The sequence below is a fragment of the Brugia malayi genome (assembly GCF_000002995.4).
Source record: "Brugia malayi strain FR3 genome assembly, contig: Bm_v4_Chr1_scaffold_001, whole genome shotgun sequence".
NCBI classification, from domain to species: domain Eukaryota; kingdom Metazoa; phylum Nematoda; class Chromadorea; order Rhabditida; family Onchocercidae; genus Brugia; species Brugia malayi.
Genome location: NW_025062475.1, coordinates 6,668,580 through 6,686,532, shown reverse-complemented (window position 1 = coordinate 6,686,532; position 17,953 = coordinate 6,668,580). Strand labels below are relative to the sequence as shown.

General features: G+C 31.6%; 1 protein-coding gene across 1 annotated transcript; it reads left to right on the top strand.

Moving 5' to 3' along the window:
- Positions 1–7,831: 7,831 nt before the first annotated feature.
- Positions 7,832–17,596, top strand: Bma-frm-2 (Uncharacterized protein; the record flags this gene model as incomplete). The annotated part of the gene is made up of 18 exons (XM_043076811.1): positions 7,832–7,930; positions 10,603–10,692; positions 10,970–11,074; positions 11,329–11,450; positions 11,694–11,791; positions 12,047–12,167; positions 12,289–12,399; positions 12,515–12,653; positions 12,893–13,065; positions 13,221–13,374; positions 13,584–13,651; positions 13,811–13,916; positions 14,057–14,159; positions 14,297–14,386; positions 14,781–14,896; positions 15,545–16,312; positions 17,326–17,405; positions 17,524–17,596. 18 exons carry the CDS (start codon positions 7,832–7,834, stop codon positions 17,594–17,596), a joined length of 2,616 nt encoding a protein of 871 aa, XP_042932745.1.
- Positions 17,597–17,953: the final 357 nt, after the last annotated feature.

Sequence of the window (17,953 nt, the reverse complement as noted above, 5' to 3'; positions counted from 1 at the left end):
TTGGAACGGAATAGATCTAAATTGATTATCATCTCTGCGGCGAGAACTTTCAACTGCTTTATGAAGTGGAAATAATAAATTATGGAACGATGATTTGCCCCACAGTAGTGTTTCCAGTTTCATTATTTCTTACCTTCACTTGTTATATTTGACCTTGTGATGGGTAATTTTAAGGACGAAGCAACTTTTTCTTGTGAAATATTATGGAAGGGATAGTTTCGATTGAAATTCATTTGATCAACTCATAAAGCAAAAACAACTGTCAACGGCTTAATTTATCAAAAAATAAATTCTTAAATTGGAATTGGTGAAAAATTGCAAATGTTGAAAAGTAGAGAAAGATGGCGAGGAACAAAGTAATTTTTCTATTGTTTCGCAAAGATTATACCATTAACCTTTGATATTTTTGTTTTGTAACAAATTTACAGATCTTATTGCTCTCAAAAATACTTCTTTTTTTTCAACCTGTTCAATTTCAGAAGTTAGCAGAAGTGATGACAATAAGTGTGGACAATTCTTATTACAACAAGTACATGTTATTGCTTATTGTAACAATCGTTGATTGGAGTATTTCGCGAATTCTCGACGTCTTTTTTTCTTTCTCTCAACAACTGTCTCTTCATTTTTAGTTCAAAACCGCCTCTGCTGCCTCTTTCTGATATTCTGTAATGAGTGGAAGAAGAATGGAAGCAAATGTTTCTATTATTCACTCAATACAGATGTAATCTTTCTCCCTTATCCATTTTTTCATCTTTTCGTTCGTAGGACAAATAAAATGAACTGCCAAGTACATCTCTGTGGTTCTCTCTTTCTTCCTCTTTTTCTCCTTCTCTCTGTCTCTCAGAGAGCGGTCATTAAGAACATCTGCTTTCTTTCTATTATACATATTTCATTCTTTTTAATATTGAGAATGACCGCTTTAGGCATGACTGGCTGCTTTCTTTCAGAGAAAACTTTTGCAAAACAAACTGGTTTAAATCATTAAAGAAGGGAAGAGATTTCTCATAGTTCTGTGTCAGCGTTATGACAGGATGACCTACTGGATGAATAAGTGATAAAAGGAAGTTTGGAATAAATCTGCAGCCAAGTTGAGATATATCGCTGGTTAAATGTTTCTCAAGAAGATATCAGTATACGATTCATCCCTGTCCAGACCATAAAGATATCAACTGTAGCTCTTTAGAGAAAGTAAGGAAAGGAATAATGAAAGGGAAGGAAAAACAGATTCTTGGGAATGAATTCAAAATATCAAAAATTTGGATCTTTTTGTTCATTTCATCCAATATAATTTTAGTGCAGGATACTCACTTAATTCTACATTAATATCTGTGCATAAAAATTTATTAAGAAAAAAATTTAGCATTCAAAAATATGCATTGATGGATATATATATATATATATATACATATATTTCTGTTATTCTTTTTCGTTGGAGACAAAAATTTTTCTTACAAAGGCAATTTGCATGACTGACTGTTTTTATCAGATAACAAGTTGCTGTGTTCAAATATTTTATTCAATTTATTTTAATCGCTTCTAAAGGACTCTAATATCATGCCTAAATGATTACGACGAATTTTAAATTCAAATTACTGACAATTGTTTTCTTTTTTTTTAATTTGATTACTACTTAATGTCCAAAGAATGCTTATTGGTAGGCTGTACAAATTACTATACGACATTGAATTTGAAACACTGAAATGAACACAGTTTTGTCTCTCTTTCGCATTCCTAGCAATGCCCAAAATTGTTTAAAGTTTCGTGAAATATTCATAGTTTGTTGCAAATTTGATGTCTTCATTTTATTTAATCTTTTGAAATCTTCCACTGACATTTTATTTCACTATCAGCTATTTGTCTTTTTTCTTTTCGTGGAAAAAAAGAGTGTAAAATTCTCGGTGGTTATAAAACCAAAGTAGTTGTTTCAGTCTATCCTAGTAGTAAATTAAATTTTTAGGACTGTTTTGCGATTCAGTGTTGTACAACCATCTCCCACGAAGACAGCTGTTTGTTCAACATACTGCTCGTGACTAATTTGTTTTAACGTACGTGATACATAGGCATTTGATGTTTACTGTTTATTAAGTTTTGTGTTAAAATTTTTAAACGAACTTAAAAAAGGTCTTTGTAAGATTAAAAGTCAATATTGTCTTCTCCTGAAATCCAATCCTTCCTTATTTTTTAAAGTAATTTATGAATTTCAACATATTTAGAATTCACTTCAGTAATTTACTATCACCTAATTAACCATGAGATCCACCGAAATGACCACTTCCTTCTTTTGCTATTCATTTACTACATCACCTATTTGACCGTCTCCCTCCCTCTCTCTCTGTCTCTCTTTCTTCTGTTCATTTGTTGGTTTGCAAGTTTGTCACTTCATCTCTTTGTCTGTCTATTTCATTGCAGGTGATTTCACGTCTGTCCCTCAAACATATGATTGTCACCATACGTACATGTCCATCACACATACCTATCTCATAGTTGAAATGGTTTATATGGATCTGTCACTGCTGCATTCGTTGAAATTTTCTTTTCTCCCTTTCTCTTTCTCTCTCTCTCTCTCTCTTTCTCTCTCTCTTGCCCTTGCAATTTATTTAGAAATTTAAGTTACGGAAAGAGAAGTTTTCCCAACTGGGTGAACAAAGGTTCTGTCGTCAAAAGCTGTGCAGGTAGGAAACTGAGCGTCGTCGTCATTTGCATTTCGGATGATTCCATGGTAACCATTAAGACGGGAAGATTTCTCCAAATGACAGGTACTGGTGTATAAGCAACACTTTAGACTTTGATGAGACACGAATGCAACTCAAACAAAATTATTCAAGTTTTACCGTTTGTTAAATCTAACTTCGTACCAGGCACTACTAACTGTTTAGTTGATTACCGCCATGTATCACTTTACGACAGTTATCGTTCCTACCGTTTGTTTTTACTTTTCCGAATTATCTCAGGATTGTAGTTCCCGAATTTTATATTCATCTTCTTTCTTACATTATTGTAAGTATCCTTGGAATAAATTCTGCATTCTGATTCTTATAATTAGCAGACTGTTGTGGTTGATTGACAAATCATTGCAGTTGCGTTTGTTTGCTAACTACTAATGCAAGATTTTCGTCTTTCTCACTGACATTCCAGTTTTTGAAAAATTAGCTGTCGGATGTTTCACAGTGTTTAGCCTCGCTCTAAGGTAGATAGTTTCTCTCTTTATTGGTCTGTACTAGAAGTGAATAATTTTGTTCGGTCGATCAAAGTGAGCTGAATATTGCAATCAGTGAACTATGCCATTATTCATTCTTTCATATAGCAAGTAATATGTGTATTGTGCTTGTAAATAGAGAAACATAGCAGTAATGTCCTTTACTTGAAATGGAATTTAATAATAGTTTTGTTCAGCAAAATATTTGATATGTGATAGTAATTCAAAATATGGAATACATGAATACTTGGTTTTCTTTATTGACAATCTTTTCGACCAACGTAACAAAAAAGTTTAATTTTCATGAATTTTCGTTGTTAACTTTAAGGATCTGTTCAGTATCACTGCAGACAGGTAATCTAATTTTTGAGTCGAATTTCGAGCTATATTTCATTCTGTTTGAATTTCGGGTTTCGATATAGTGAAAAAGAAAAAATTTGAGTTTTGAACAAATTGCTCCTACGTCTGAAGAAACTTTGTAAACTAAAATTTTTCGTAACAAAAGATTTGCTTCTTGTTTCGTAGCATATGTTTCGTAGCTTTTTATTTCAGTCGTGTCGGACACTTTTTCAAAATTACTTTTTTTAAAACTTTGGTTTCTGTTCAACTGTTAATGGCTTTTCCAGTAACTCTCAGATTCTTTTGGAATTAATAGCTTCTTGGAAAGCCGATACCAAAGTACTTAATGAACAAGTGAATGGTAGAAGCGGTCTGAACGATGAGCCATTTGATCTGATAGACTATAAGGACAAGGTCATTGAAACATTCTGTGCATGCGATCTAAATAGCCTTCTTCCTAAACACAAATGAATGAATGATTAATTTGTGTATCGCTTCAGTGACCTCATTTTTTAGGATCACAATAAAACTGAAAGAATGATTGGATGAGATTGCATTTTTGACCTTATCCATAGTCCCTTATCAGTCATAAGATGAAAAATGATTTCATTGATTTCATCCGTCTGCTATTAACACAACCAGTCTCGTAATCTGTAAACTTTATGGGTGTAATTTTTACGGAAAACTTCCTTCTAAAAATTTTTTAAAGTAATATATGATATTTTAAGACAATTTAGAGTGTTAAAACAAAGAAGGAACAAATGATGGAATGTTGCTTGAGGCTTATTAGAACAACAAGCGACGAAATATTGACATTTGTGCCTTCCACGGCATAGTTTAGATCGAAAACTGAGAAAAAGGAAAAGGAGTTGTTGAATGGAAGAATACAAGAAAAAGTGATGGTAAAATATATGATGCTATGAAATATTCTTAGAGCCATGAAAACTATAGTAAGATCGCCGTTCAAAAATTGATTAGCAAATAATTCATTTCAAAATATTCGCTTTCTAATATATCATAAGTGGATTAGTCATCCTTGTTATATTGTTTGTTCCTTTTTATTAGATATTTTCATCTTTTCATGTTATGGCGAAGCAACACTCACTTTGGATGAATTGTTTGTTATCAATTTCCCAATATTGAAATTCCCTAATATTGAACATGGCGGTATTTGCCAATCAGTAGCAGTTAATTATCGCTCTAACACTTTATCTGATAAACTGTCAAGCAATAAAGTGATTATTGAGATGTTGTGAGATATATCTGTAGTGATCATTCAGCGATGTTGTCGTCATCTTATTAGCAGCGTTTTTATACTTTTATACCGACCTATCATGAAATGATTGATTCTCTGATTTCTTCTTTTTTTGTATGTCTTCTTCTGTTGTTTAAATAAATTTGTGACATTTTTTTAAGGCTTAAACCAGAAATACAGTATTGTAAAGTGATGTGAGGTAACTTAACTTTGATTCTCAATATACGCAGATGTTTAGTATATCGGTATTCAATATCATCTTGAGACACAATATTTCTGTCCACTTTTCGATCTTGATAACCATCTGTAACTCAGTAGTACACACATTATTTAATTCTTAAATTTACCATATTATCATATCTTCCATTACTATTTGTCAAGGTTTTATTTGACAAGTTAATAAATGACCAAATTTGTCAAATTTGTTTATCCTGGTTTGCTGTCAGAATTTCACGATTTTTGATTTTTCAGAAAATAATTTTTATTCCAAAAATTTTTTTAGTAAATATTTTTTCAATTAAAATGAGCCAATTTTGGATGTCATACGATTTAATTCGGACAATTTATAAAATGCAGTGATAGCAATATACTTGGAATTCATTATTCACATTATTTTCATCACTTTAAAGGAATCATTGAAATATCTAGTTCAAAATAATAGAGGTGAGTGCATATCGTGAATAATTTTGAACTGAAATCTCTATGCTATAATTTTCTTTTCGGTTCATTATTCTCAGTGCTGTCTTTCTATGTTTTTAAATAATTGAATGTTGTTTTTAAAGTCTGAACTTCATCCTACTAATTTATTAAATAATTAGTATTCTTAATATTGTTTTTCTCGTTCTTCCTTTTGTTGCAAAAGTTTGATTGCACAGTTTCTTACGAACAAGTGGTAATGACGAATTGAAGACTGTTAATTGTATATTTCAATAATGTCACGGTGTTTCCTTCCAGTCTTCCATTTTTTTCCAGTTAAATATTCTGTGAGAAGTCAGTTCAAAAACTTAAACTTTAATTTTGCTTACTGCGGACTTAATTCCCTTAGTTCACTTTAAATCTGATACCTCTTTTATGGCTACCGTCAAAGTATGAAGTATTCTGCTGATCGTTAAGACGGGCATCCTATGATTTCCAGACTAGTTCCAAATTGACAGGAGTAGATCAATTAGTTTTTTCGTTCTTCAATTGCTTACCAGAGTTGTAGTGCCGTATGCGCAATCGTCGCAATACACATTCAGCATGAACTTAGTCTATCTTTTTGTAACTATTTTTTTCCCTAGCAATTCTTCCCATTCCGTAAAGATTGAAGAGGCATTTTTCTTTCTAGCTAAAATTTCAACATTTCTATCGAAATAAGCCGAGGTCACTTTCGTGCATTTTGAAATTTTGAAAATAAGGACATCCGTTCTTCGTTTTTTTTTTTTTTACTTGTTTCCTCTGTTTTCTCAGTGACCTGATGAATCTGACTGTATATCCAATTAATTGAGAAGTGCAAGGGAAAAACTCAGAAGCGCCTGATTTTATCTGTTTGAATTTCCATCTTACATTTAACAATTTTAATTTTTATATGCATTTTATGCCTAGTAATATGCTCCAAACATAACTGTTTCGCATGAAATAAAGCATTAGAGATTGCAACAATTCCATTTCTTCATCTCATCGAAGAGCGCATACTACGCAAGTTTATCTACTGTGACGATTTATTGTTTTTGGATCAAGCAGATTTTAAATTTGTTTCCAACATATTCCAAAATTTACTTTCGAAATATGTTTACAACCTATTATTTTAAATCAAATTTAAGTTGATTTTTTTTTTGATTGAAGGTAATTTTTTATGTAAGTGTAAGAAAAAAGCTTAAATAAAAAGAAGCAAAAAAGAATGATTTCTAGGATGAATGGTGCTTCAAATAATTAATATATATATGCATGCATGTGTGTGTTTGTGATAATTGCAATACCTCGTTATTCACCTTGTCACCACTATTTACATAACGAATTCAAGTGAGCTTAACCATGGTGTGCTCATTTACATCCATGTGAATTCATTTAAGAAGTGAGTGCCATCAGTAAATTTAAATTTCACTTTTTGCTGCTTCTTGTTTTTATGGCATATTCCCACTTAGACCATTCCAGTTTTATTTATAATTACGAATGCTACATGCTAATGTTAGTGCAGTCATTATAGAGTTGCAGGTCCACCTTCTTGTCGTTTCTACGACATCTGTTCTCCTCCTGAAAACTGTAGGTTCCCTTGGCCACGATCTAAGTAAATGTTTGCATACATCAATTTGATTGTTAACTTTTATTGCATTGGCTGCGTCGTAGCTTTGTGTATCAATTTGGACAGTTTTTTCAAAACTATTGCTCTTTTACAGATCATTTACAATTGGCTAGGTATTACCTATAATAATGCTAAATTGAATAAAGTAAGTATTATCTATAAAGTGAATAAAGATTCAGTTTAATTTATGCAAATTTCATCTAATTTACAATTCTGATTTAATGTGTATTGTCAGATTAAGTATTGCCAAATCGCCTTTTGATATTTTAGTTAGGCTTCGAATTTGGAGTCTGTACATAGGATATTGATAAAAGTTGTTTTTAAACTCTTATTCCACTTTGTTTTGAAGAAATAGTGACAGCTAGTTAGATGATAGTTAGATGATTGAAATTTAGAATCTCGTTAAAGTTAGTCTTCATGATGGACTAGTTTGATTTACAAGAAATAAATTTGCTATCATATTTCTATTAATCGTTTCTTCTTTACGACTCAGAATTCACTGGACATCAATTTAAAGCTTCAGATTTTTCGATTCATTTCAAGTAGAACGAAAATTCACTTTTCTTGTTGATTCAAGAATCCGAAAATTAAGAAAATAAAAAACTTTTTTAGGAAGAAACAGATGGTCTTAAAGCATTTTCATTTTATTTAGGCATCTGTTTTCTTTTATAATTTCAACAAAGCATTTTTTTTTTTCGTTCGTACTTTGTATATATTTGCAGGATACAAACGCGTTTTTTAACTTCTTCCTGTATCAACAATGACAGGTCTATTTCGATCTTTAAGTCAACGTTTTCGACGTTCAAAAAGGCATTACCATCCAGGTGGAGACGCTGCTGGGACGAGCGAATATCAACAGGTTTGCTTTTTTCATTAGAAATTTTTATAAAAGATTTCTCAAATAATCATCTCTTTTTCTGGAAATTGATAGAGTGTTTTGTCGAACGAATTGATGACATGATTTAAACGCTTTGTTGTTATTAGTTGATCGTCAGCAGTTATATATAATTTACTTCTGGCGCTTCGTTATAAGAGAAAGAAAATTGTTTTCGCATTTATCATAACGGATAATCATTTCTAAAAACACAATTTTCAAAACTTTTTAAAAAAATGAGAAATGAAAGTGGTGAATTTTTCTAATTGTTAGGGTAGGCTGCTAAGAAAGTTATTATTTAGAGTTCACCGAGTACTGAGATCTTTCCAAGAATAGTATCTCATAAGCTTGCCATCATTAACTTTGATTGCATAATTTCAAAAAATTAATTTTTAACAGCTAAGTTTTCTTTTAAGGCATTACTGTATTGTTCAGAAATTCCTGTGAACCAACTTTTTCGCTTTCTTTGCTTTTTTATTTTTTGTGACGTGGTGCACTCTCTCTAATTTCTCCAAAATTCACATTCTAAGCAATGCTTTCAGGGAACAAAAACGAAAAATTTGATAAATGTCTTTATCCTTTTCCGAAATCTTTTCTAATTTTCTAATCGGAATTTTTTTTGCTCAAAAATCAAATTACATGAGTAACATATTGCTATTGGAAAAAGTGAAATAGTTCTGTAAATTCACTGAAGAGGTAGAATGTTTAAATTATTATCTTGAACTATTTTCGGTAGTTTTCGAACATCTTTGAAAATTTTAGAAACAGCTTTAGCATGAATAGCTGTTTCATATAATATATTATAATATAATATAATATAATATAATATAATATAATAATAATATAATATAATATAATATAATATAATATAATAATAATATAATATAATATAATATAATATAATATAATATAATATAATATAATATAATATAATATAATATAATATAATCAGAGGTTGATATGGCAAGAGAATTCTGCTGAGCTGCGCATTTTCCCCCAAACATAAAATAATGTGAGAACAGATCGTTATTTGGTTTAATGAGTAACTCAAAGTTTTTTACACTTTATCGATACATTCGAGTGCATTATGGACATATGTGTATATTTACCATTGCAATCACAACAGCATTTAAAAAACAGTCAAAAAAACATCATGTCGTAAGAGATGTCGCCGATGATCGATTTTGATTATGTCACTTTGATTTCACCTGAATTTCTGCTTTTTTTCTCTGTTACTATCTACTAATTCTTCAAATTTGGATTTGTGGATGAGGCTATCAAAATTAAAGGCTATCTTGTAAGTTAGATTTAAGTATCTTTTTTTTTTAAGACGAAGAAAAAGAAGAAAGCGAGACTCTTAGCTTTTCCTTTTCTTCTTTGTTTTTATAAAATTTCCGTTTTGAAAAGTGAAAAAAAAAGTGCTGATATGCAGGTAATATCAAATAAAGTAAGAATTTTGCGCCAATGTTTTGTTATTTGCTATTATCATCTCATCTTTGTTTTATAAATATCAAAAGATACCCAAAATTCCGGTCATCAAAGATTTTTTTCTATTTGTAATTTTTGAATGAGTTGTATCATTAATTACTTACCATCTGTAACGATCATCAGCTATAATTTTTGGTTGAACCGGAAATATGAATAGATAAATTTTCCTCATTTGGAAACTGAAATGTTGCCATATACATTGGTATCAAAATGAGATGTGGTTGTGAGGAAGAATTTTCCGGAGAATATTGTCGTCGGGGATGCAGTTTGTCACTCTAAAATAATACATGTAAATGATGTTGTGTATTAGTATTAGGAAGGATTGTCACTGACTGTTGCGTCATACTCTTACATACATGGGTTTATTGATTCCATCCCACGAGCAATTGTTGTATGATTGTTGATTGAGCGTTAACCCGCTTGTCCCAGCAAATTATTATTATATGGAAATTATTCCTTGCAGTGCTTCCCCTACCACTCATATCAGTTTGCAAATAATGCTCATAAGGAATGTATCTTGCGCTATTTGACCAATTACGATTTGCGCTCCTTATCCACGCCATTGTGTCATTTGTAGTAATTGGCTTATCATAGTTCCATATCTTTCATCTTTTACATCACTTCTCATCAAGCAGATTGATAATTTGATTAACACCTGAGTTTCATTCAGGATCCACAGCTGCCGTTCCAACTTATTCGGTTATGCTGTCCGGCATATCCGATCTGGTACCTTAGAATCAGTTGGTCCAAATATCAGTTTTTATGTAGTGATTTTTATAGAAGAGAAAAAAAATCAAAAAAGTTGTACAACGGATTTCAAAGCTTTACTTGAAAGAAATTCCGAATTCTAATTAACTCAAAAAGTGATATACTAAACACTCCTTACTTATTAAGCTGTTAGTTATACGCACGCTGTCTTCTAGAATTCAGAAATAAATCAGATTCCTATTTATGGTATCCTTTTTCATAGATGAAAGAAACAATTAATCAAGTGGGAAATTAGATAAATCTTCCTTAAAATTGTGTTTGCATTTCTCCTTTTTCATTTCTTTGAGTGATAATCTTATTACAGCTTCTGATGTGTTTTTATAGAACTAAATATGAGCAAAATAAACATAAATATTCTTTACGAATTTTTGGAGAAATTTTCGTGTGTTTTATTAATTTAGGGATTTGACCAACCAGAGATGAATTCTCGAAAGCATTGTCAGTGTAAAGTGTTGTTGCTTGATGGTACGGATATGAATATTGTGATTCCGGTACGCCTTTATGTTCCTTTAAAAATGATAAAAAGAACTGTTTGTCTTTTGCTGTCGAAATTATAAAAATAATCAGTGCTTTTTTCATTCTTTTCAACAGGACCTTCCTTACTGATTTTGTTCGTAATGCTATGCTCTTTCTTCAGCCAAAGAAAGAAAGAAAATGGCTCTTAATTAGTTTGAATTTCACTCTTGACTCTTACTTTTGATCATCCTGTTAAAACATCTTCGAAAATCTGATCTTATACCTATTCAGTAACAAATTTCCTATTTTGAGAAAAATGCTCCGGGTCGGGAACTATACGATCAAGTATTTTATGCGCTAGATTTAGAAGAGCGAGATTATTTTGGTTTGCAGTTTATGGACCACTATCATGTGCAGGTATTTGCAGCTTTTCAATTCCTCAAATTTGGTGCAGTTATTTATTTGTTTAATTCAGATGGGTTTTTCGTCCTGTGTGCTGAACTTTGCTGCAATTCTGTCCAAAGAAGTCCGACGGGCGGAAACCAGAGAAATTGAGAGTCCTTGCGGTTGAGTATGGTAGAAAAGTATAAAATTGTTTAAAAGGAAGCTTCTAGTGCCCAGTTATTTTGGAATAAATCCTCATTATGTTATACAGAAAATATTAATTTCAGCATTGGTTGGATCCGGTAAAACGAATTAATAAGCAAGTACCAATCGGCCCGCCTTACACATTTCGGTTTAGAGTAAAATTCTATTCTTCGGAACCAAATAATTTGCGCGAGGAATTAACAAGGTGACGTTTTCAAAGTTTTCATGTGGAATTTTCAAGGTTCTCATTGAATTGAGTTTTTCAAGTTAAATGAAAACTTTGAAAATAAATGTTATTTGTTTATGATGAGATCCATTTTCAACTAGCATTTGTTAAATGTACTTATTAACTGAAGATAGAAAAAGTGATACACTAATTAGACAAATTATACTTAAAATAGACTACGTATTGATTTGCAAAATATACCAAACATTTCAATTTTTAAAGGTACCAGTTCTTTCTGCAGCTGAAACAGGATATTCAGACTGGAAAATTAGAATGTCCCAAAGATACAGCTATTGAACTTGCTGCCTTTGCCCTGCAGTGTAAGGCTTTCATCCATTTGTAATTGGTTTTTCAAAAATTTCATTTCGAAAGCAGTTTTTGTTTGAATTAGTAAAGTTGCTTTATCTTTCACGAATGTAAAAAAGGCAAGATTAAAATACTTTATGCATGAAGCATAAAAAAGTAACGACCATCTTACCAATCTTTATCAACCAAAGGTTTATTAGATAGTAATGTTAAGCAATTCAATTTAAACCAAACAAATCTACCCAAATTTACATACTTTATTTTTACAGCAGAACTTGGTGATTATAACTCTGTGGAACACACACTGGCTGTAATTTCGGAATTTAGATTTCATCCCGCACAGGATGAAGAAATGGAAATTGCGATTTTGGAAAAATTCATCACTTGTCGGTATTATTCTTTATACCATCAGGAACGTAAAGTGATGTGATAACTTATAAAGATAAAGAAGGCTGTTTATTTTCAATAAAAAGTGATGGAGAAATTCTGTCAAAGAATGAATGTATTTTAGAGGACAGTCACCAGCTACAGCTGAAATAAATTATTTGAATAAAGCAAAATGGATAGAACTGTATGGTGTTGATATGCATACTGTTGAAGGGAAAGATGGCAACTTATACAGGTTTATTTCCTTCACTTTTGATATTTTTCTTATCAACGAAAATAATAGTAGCATATTCTACAAGGATCAATAAATTAGGAATTAATTAAATTAGCAACAGAAAAAGATATTACAGCTTGGGCTTAACACCCACTGGTATGCTAGTATTTGATGGTGTCCAAAAGATTGGTTTATTTTTATGGGAAAAAATCCAGAAACTTGATTTCAAAAATCGAAAAATCACTCTTGTCGTAGAAGAGGACGCCGATCAGGCTGTAAGTTTATTTCCCCTCAAATCTTATTCTCAATTTTTAATCTTGTTTTCTACATCTTAGTGAGAAAATATTGTACAAAGAAGCAAAAAAAAGAGGAAGAAATCACTGCTTTAATAACTTGCTAAGCCTAATTGAGATAAACTATGTTCGTACCTGTGTTTAGTTTGGTTCGTTATCTTCCTTTTCATTAGTTCGTATTGCTCAAAGTTTTTACTTATTTTGAACATTTTATATAATAGAGTGGACAAGTACAACTACATACATTTGTGTTCAATCTGTCATCTCATAAAGCTTGCAAACACTTATGGAAATGTGCTATTGAACATCACACATTTTTCCGGCTCAAATACCACAAGCCGCGAATCGCTAAAACATCGCAACTGTTCCGATTAGGTAGCACATTTCGGTATAGGTAAAGTTTTCTCATCTCTCCGATATTTCGCACCATATTGATTAAATAATTCGCAGCGAAGTTTAACCATCACTTACATATATCAATACGATCTTTGTAACCTTTGAACTGCATTCTGATCGTTGTATCTTTTCATCAAATGAAGTTTTAAAAAGAGGTCGAACGGAATACGAAAATGTACATAAAGATGGTGGGCGGCTTTCTCGTCGACAATCAGCCACGTTTGAGAGACGGCCATCTCAGCGATACGGTCCAAGGCAGAGCCTGATGAACAAAAGAATACAACTTCGAAACGATTTCAAAAAACAGGTTTATAGTTACTGCAAAATTAGATATAATTAATAGTCCTAAAGGATCTTGATTAATCTACTCTCATTTCTGTGTACCAAAAGATTACCAAAATATTTCTTTTTTCATTTTTTTGAATATTTTCTTAACTCTACAAATTATTGACATCACAACATTTGAGGTCTGAATCACTGGCATACTTCATCTTTGCATTTGAAAATTTTGTTTAGATTGGTGTTTCCGTAGGATTACCAGTATCAGTTCCTATTTCCCTTGAAGAATCGTGCATTGCTGCAAAGTTAGTTTTTCTCAGAATCCATTAGAAATTTAGTAGCACTCGGAATTTTATCTTCGTTATTGATTCTGTGTTTGATTTATTTGCGTAGAAATTTAGCAGTTCATTAAGCTTTCAGCACATTTTGGGGTTAAATTAATTTTCACTAATTTGATCTTGTAGCAGTGATACGCCTATGTTGAATAATAATGGTATTGCAAGCAATGATAATAGAAGCGCTATTAATGTTTACGTGAATTCATCCGGAACCGATACGTTGTTCGACAGGGTTTGCTTTTTTCTCAGCAGAAAATCAATTTCAATAAAATTTTACTTACCCCAAGTGTTACAAAATTAGTCTTTCCGGAAAGAGATAAATGCTTTCGTTTTGAAGTTACATCTGGTATATTGCATTTTGTCAAATTTTAGATAACTACAGCGCAGAACGTAATAAGTAATGAACAAATTAATGATATCAGAAAGCTCGATAAATCACCGTCTATTTCAAGAAAGCACTATAGTTCAACAAAAGGTAAATTATTCTTAAAGTAGTAAATACGTACCATTCCTTTATTATGCGAAAACACTGACATTTTCTTCACAAATAGATTATTAGTTGTAGTAAATATAATCATTTTTCAGATCGTTTTTTAAAATTTAACATTTCAGATCTTGCACATTCCAGATTCACTCCACTACAATTCATAGATGGTATAAAGAAATCGGAAGTTGTTGACACGAACTTAAACATGGATCATGGTAGGCTCTCCTTAGTCATAATTTAAGTCTTAGATAAGTCATAAAACATGATATTATATTCAATTTACACTAAATTTTAGTAATCCTATGTTCAAATTTAACTTTGTTCCATATTAGAAAATTCTTCATTCGGGAATACAGAAACAGAATAGAATAAATAGGGAATAGGAACAAAGTATAATAAATGTAAACAGACGTAAATATTTAACAAATATAAATGAATATAAATAGAGGATATAATGAAATAAACAAAACAGCAAACAGAAACCGAAATGATAAATAGCATGAAAGCATTGTCTTACATCTATATTATCAATTATTAGCGTTACTCTTCTGTTTGATGTCTCAGTCAAATTTGAACAAAAATAAAGAAACGATTAATTATTCATTTCAGAGCTTGTACCTCGATGGTCAGAGTTGCCAACATCAACGGGATCAGTAACAGCCACAATCCAACAACCCGCGACTAGTCATGTTACAAGAATCGCCATCACTAACAATGGCTCTCAAGTAGGTTGTACTCTGCCACCACATGTCTCATTGCAGGATGCGTCAGTCACGCATTGCGTACGCCTTATTTATTTAATGTTTCGGATATTTATCAAAATTTGACAGTTATTATCTCTTTAGTTGCTGAGAACAAGGGAAAAAAATTTTGCTGGTATTTTTAAGTAAAAATTCCTTCAATTTTTTTCGACGACTTCACTTTTCTCTACTTAACCGCTAATTTCAGCTGCTTTTTTTTCTTATTCCCACCGGATGTTCAAAAGTTAAAATTTACACATTACATTCTTAACTAAATGTTGAATAATTAATTACAATCTAATAATAATAATAACAATTACAATTATAATAATAACAATTACAATTACAATCTAAACATCATTTAATAACTGATTTTTTTGTTTGAAGAAGATAATTGCTTAGCTGGTAAACATGCACTCTATCGATAATAGCAAAAACATAATGCTGATTCTATGAAATTTGAACAAAAATCTTTTTTAAACCTTGAATTTTTTCATGTCTCATTCTTTAAAAACTCTTTAAATGTTTGCCCTAAACACTGTAGTAATCCGTTGTTACTATTATTACTAATGGAATCTTTAACATTAAAAAAATTCTTCCTTATCAATGTCAATTAATAAAAAAAGATTTCAGCCTATAAACAATAGCAATAATACGTCACCACTGGAACATATTCTGCCTGTTTCTACTGCTGCACCAAATACTCAACAATCGCTTATCTCAAAAAATGTCTCAGAAAATAGTTCTGGAATGAAATCTTCCGGATTGTCAATTTCCAGTCCAACTAATCCAGCAGGGATTTGTAAGACTTCACCCAGCAAAACATATGCCGGATCGCTAATCCGTCCACCGCTTTCTTCTATGACTATGACATCTTTGAATCAAACTTTCGTAGTCTCGCCAGCAAAAGAAGATTTCCAAAATTCCACTATAATCAATGGAAATGCTCATCCCACTATAACCAGCAGTTATTCTTCCATCCAACATTCATCCGTAACAAATAGTCAAAATGCAGTGTCGAATACGATTTCTGCTACACTCTTATCCTCTGAGGGAGTTAGGACTGGTATTTTTACGACAAATGATCGTAAACTGTTTAGGCAAACTGAATACGACATTAGGTCTGACAAAAATAATACAGCTTCTGCTAGCCGCCTACCGGAACTACAATCACGTATACCACATTTGCGCACAACAAAATGCTCCGGTACAACTGTAATGAGAAAAATATGCATTCCTTCTGAGTCAGCAATGCAAACCTCGACATTGAGCTTTGAACCTGTTGAAGCAGTTGCTGACAAGGCATATCGGTCTCGACTACCGGTGAGAAGTGGTCATGCTAGTGGCAGTTCGATGACAGCTTCTAATACACATGAGCCTAGGACTTCTACTTGCGATGAGGTATGCTTAGTTTATTTCAACCTTACGGCCTTTATATTTTATGTAATACTTAACATAAATGCTTTTCTTCAAGTGCCTAATTTGATTCGCAAAAGATCATTCCATTGGTCACAATTTCCGAAAAGCTACGTTACGTTAACTATTATATATGAAATAATCGTTAAAATTTACAAATATTTTACTCCAGCGCTAATTCAAACCTTGTTAGACTGTTTGGAGCAGCTCTTCGAGAAAAGCCCTTTTTTTGGAGAAGTTACAACAGTTATTTTTGAAGCTGTTCCTCAATATAATTTATTATGTTACTGTAATTTCTTTTCTTATGGATTATTATGTATTTTGTTACCGTTTTATTATTAATGTTAACACACTGGTACTGGTTCATTTTTTGCCAGTGTATTTCTTATAAAAAGAGTTCAGTTTGCCTTTCCTACAAGTTCTAGACTTTTGTTTTTCTGTCGCTAGTCTCATTTATTTCCATTGAATCTTTTTTTCTGAGATAAGCGGGAAAACTTGATGAATTTATGAATTTTATTTTTTATCCTTAAGGATAATTGCTGTAAATAAAGGATGAAAAAAAAAAGTTAGCTTATTGTTTCATATTGATTTCTCTTTCTCTTACGTCTTGAGGTTAGGGAAAAAACGAAGTTATTGGCAGTTATTTAGGAGTTTTTGGCATATTATGATGGCGGCAGAAAGCGGAAAACAATGAAATGAAATCACAATTCTTCCATTTTTCAGCAATTACTAAAGCAGTTGACGTCTGCCAGCATTTCCGCAGATCTCATATCATGTTCCCATCCACAAGAATTTCTCATTTCCATTAATAAAACTATGAGTAGAACAGCTGCTATTAATCAAATATCAATTTTTAGTAAGCAGCTTCGAAAATAAAACTTTTTATTAGCGCCCTGTTCAGCAAAAGATATTTCCTTGTTTATAACCATTAATTTATTTCAAAAACTAGATTTCTCTTCACCGTTATTTTCTTTATAACATTTAATACTAATTTGCAGAAGATATCACAAAGTCGAATACCCGTAATGGCTAGCAGTATACATCGACCACATTCTCATACGCAATTTACTAGCCAAATGTAATGTCATGTTTTGGCAGTAATATTTCTTACCTTCAGTCCAATTTGCTCTTTGAAGTTTCGAAATAAGATCTTACGAATTTCCCAAAATTCTTCTGCAATTTTATACTATTTTCAGGGTAAAACCTGAAGTATCGACAACATGTGCTATGATGGCATCAACAAATAGTCGAATGATCACTGATTTATGAACTATTTTTTCATTTAGCAAAGGAATCCCTAACTGTTTTAGTTGTCTTCTAATAAAAGTTATAATATAAAAGAAAATTATCGGTAGTGTACTGACTGAATGCACCTAATTTTCCACTTCTAACGATCTGTTAAAATTAGAGTTCCCTTGAAATTAATATTGAAGTTCTATTTACTCTTTCAGATGAACAAGGGTATTGTAGAGTCATATGAAAATAAGTGTGAGTATGGACGATGCAAGAAAATGTAGCTGTTGAAGGGATATTAGTTAGCAAACAAATATATATATATATATAAAAATAAATGAGAGGGGAATTTTTTCACAATGCTTTTCTTCTGTTGATATATTTATTTGCATT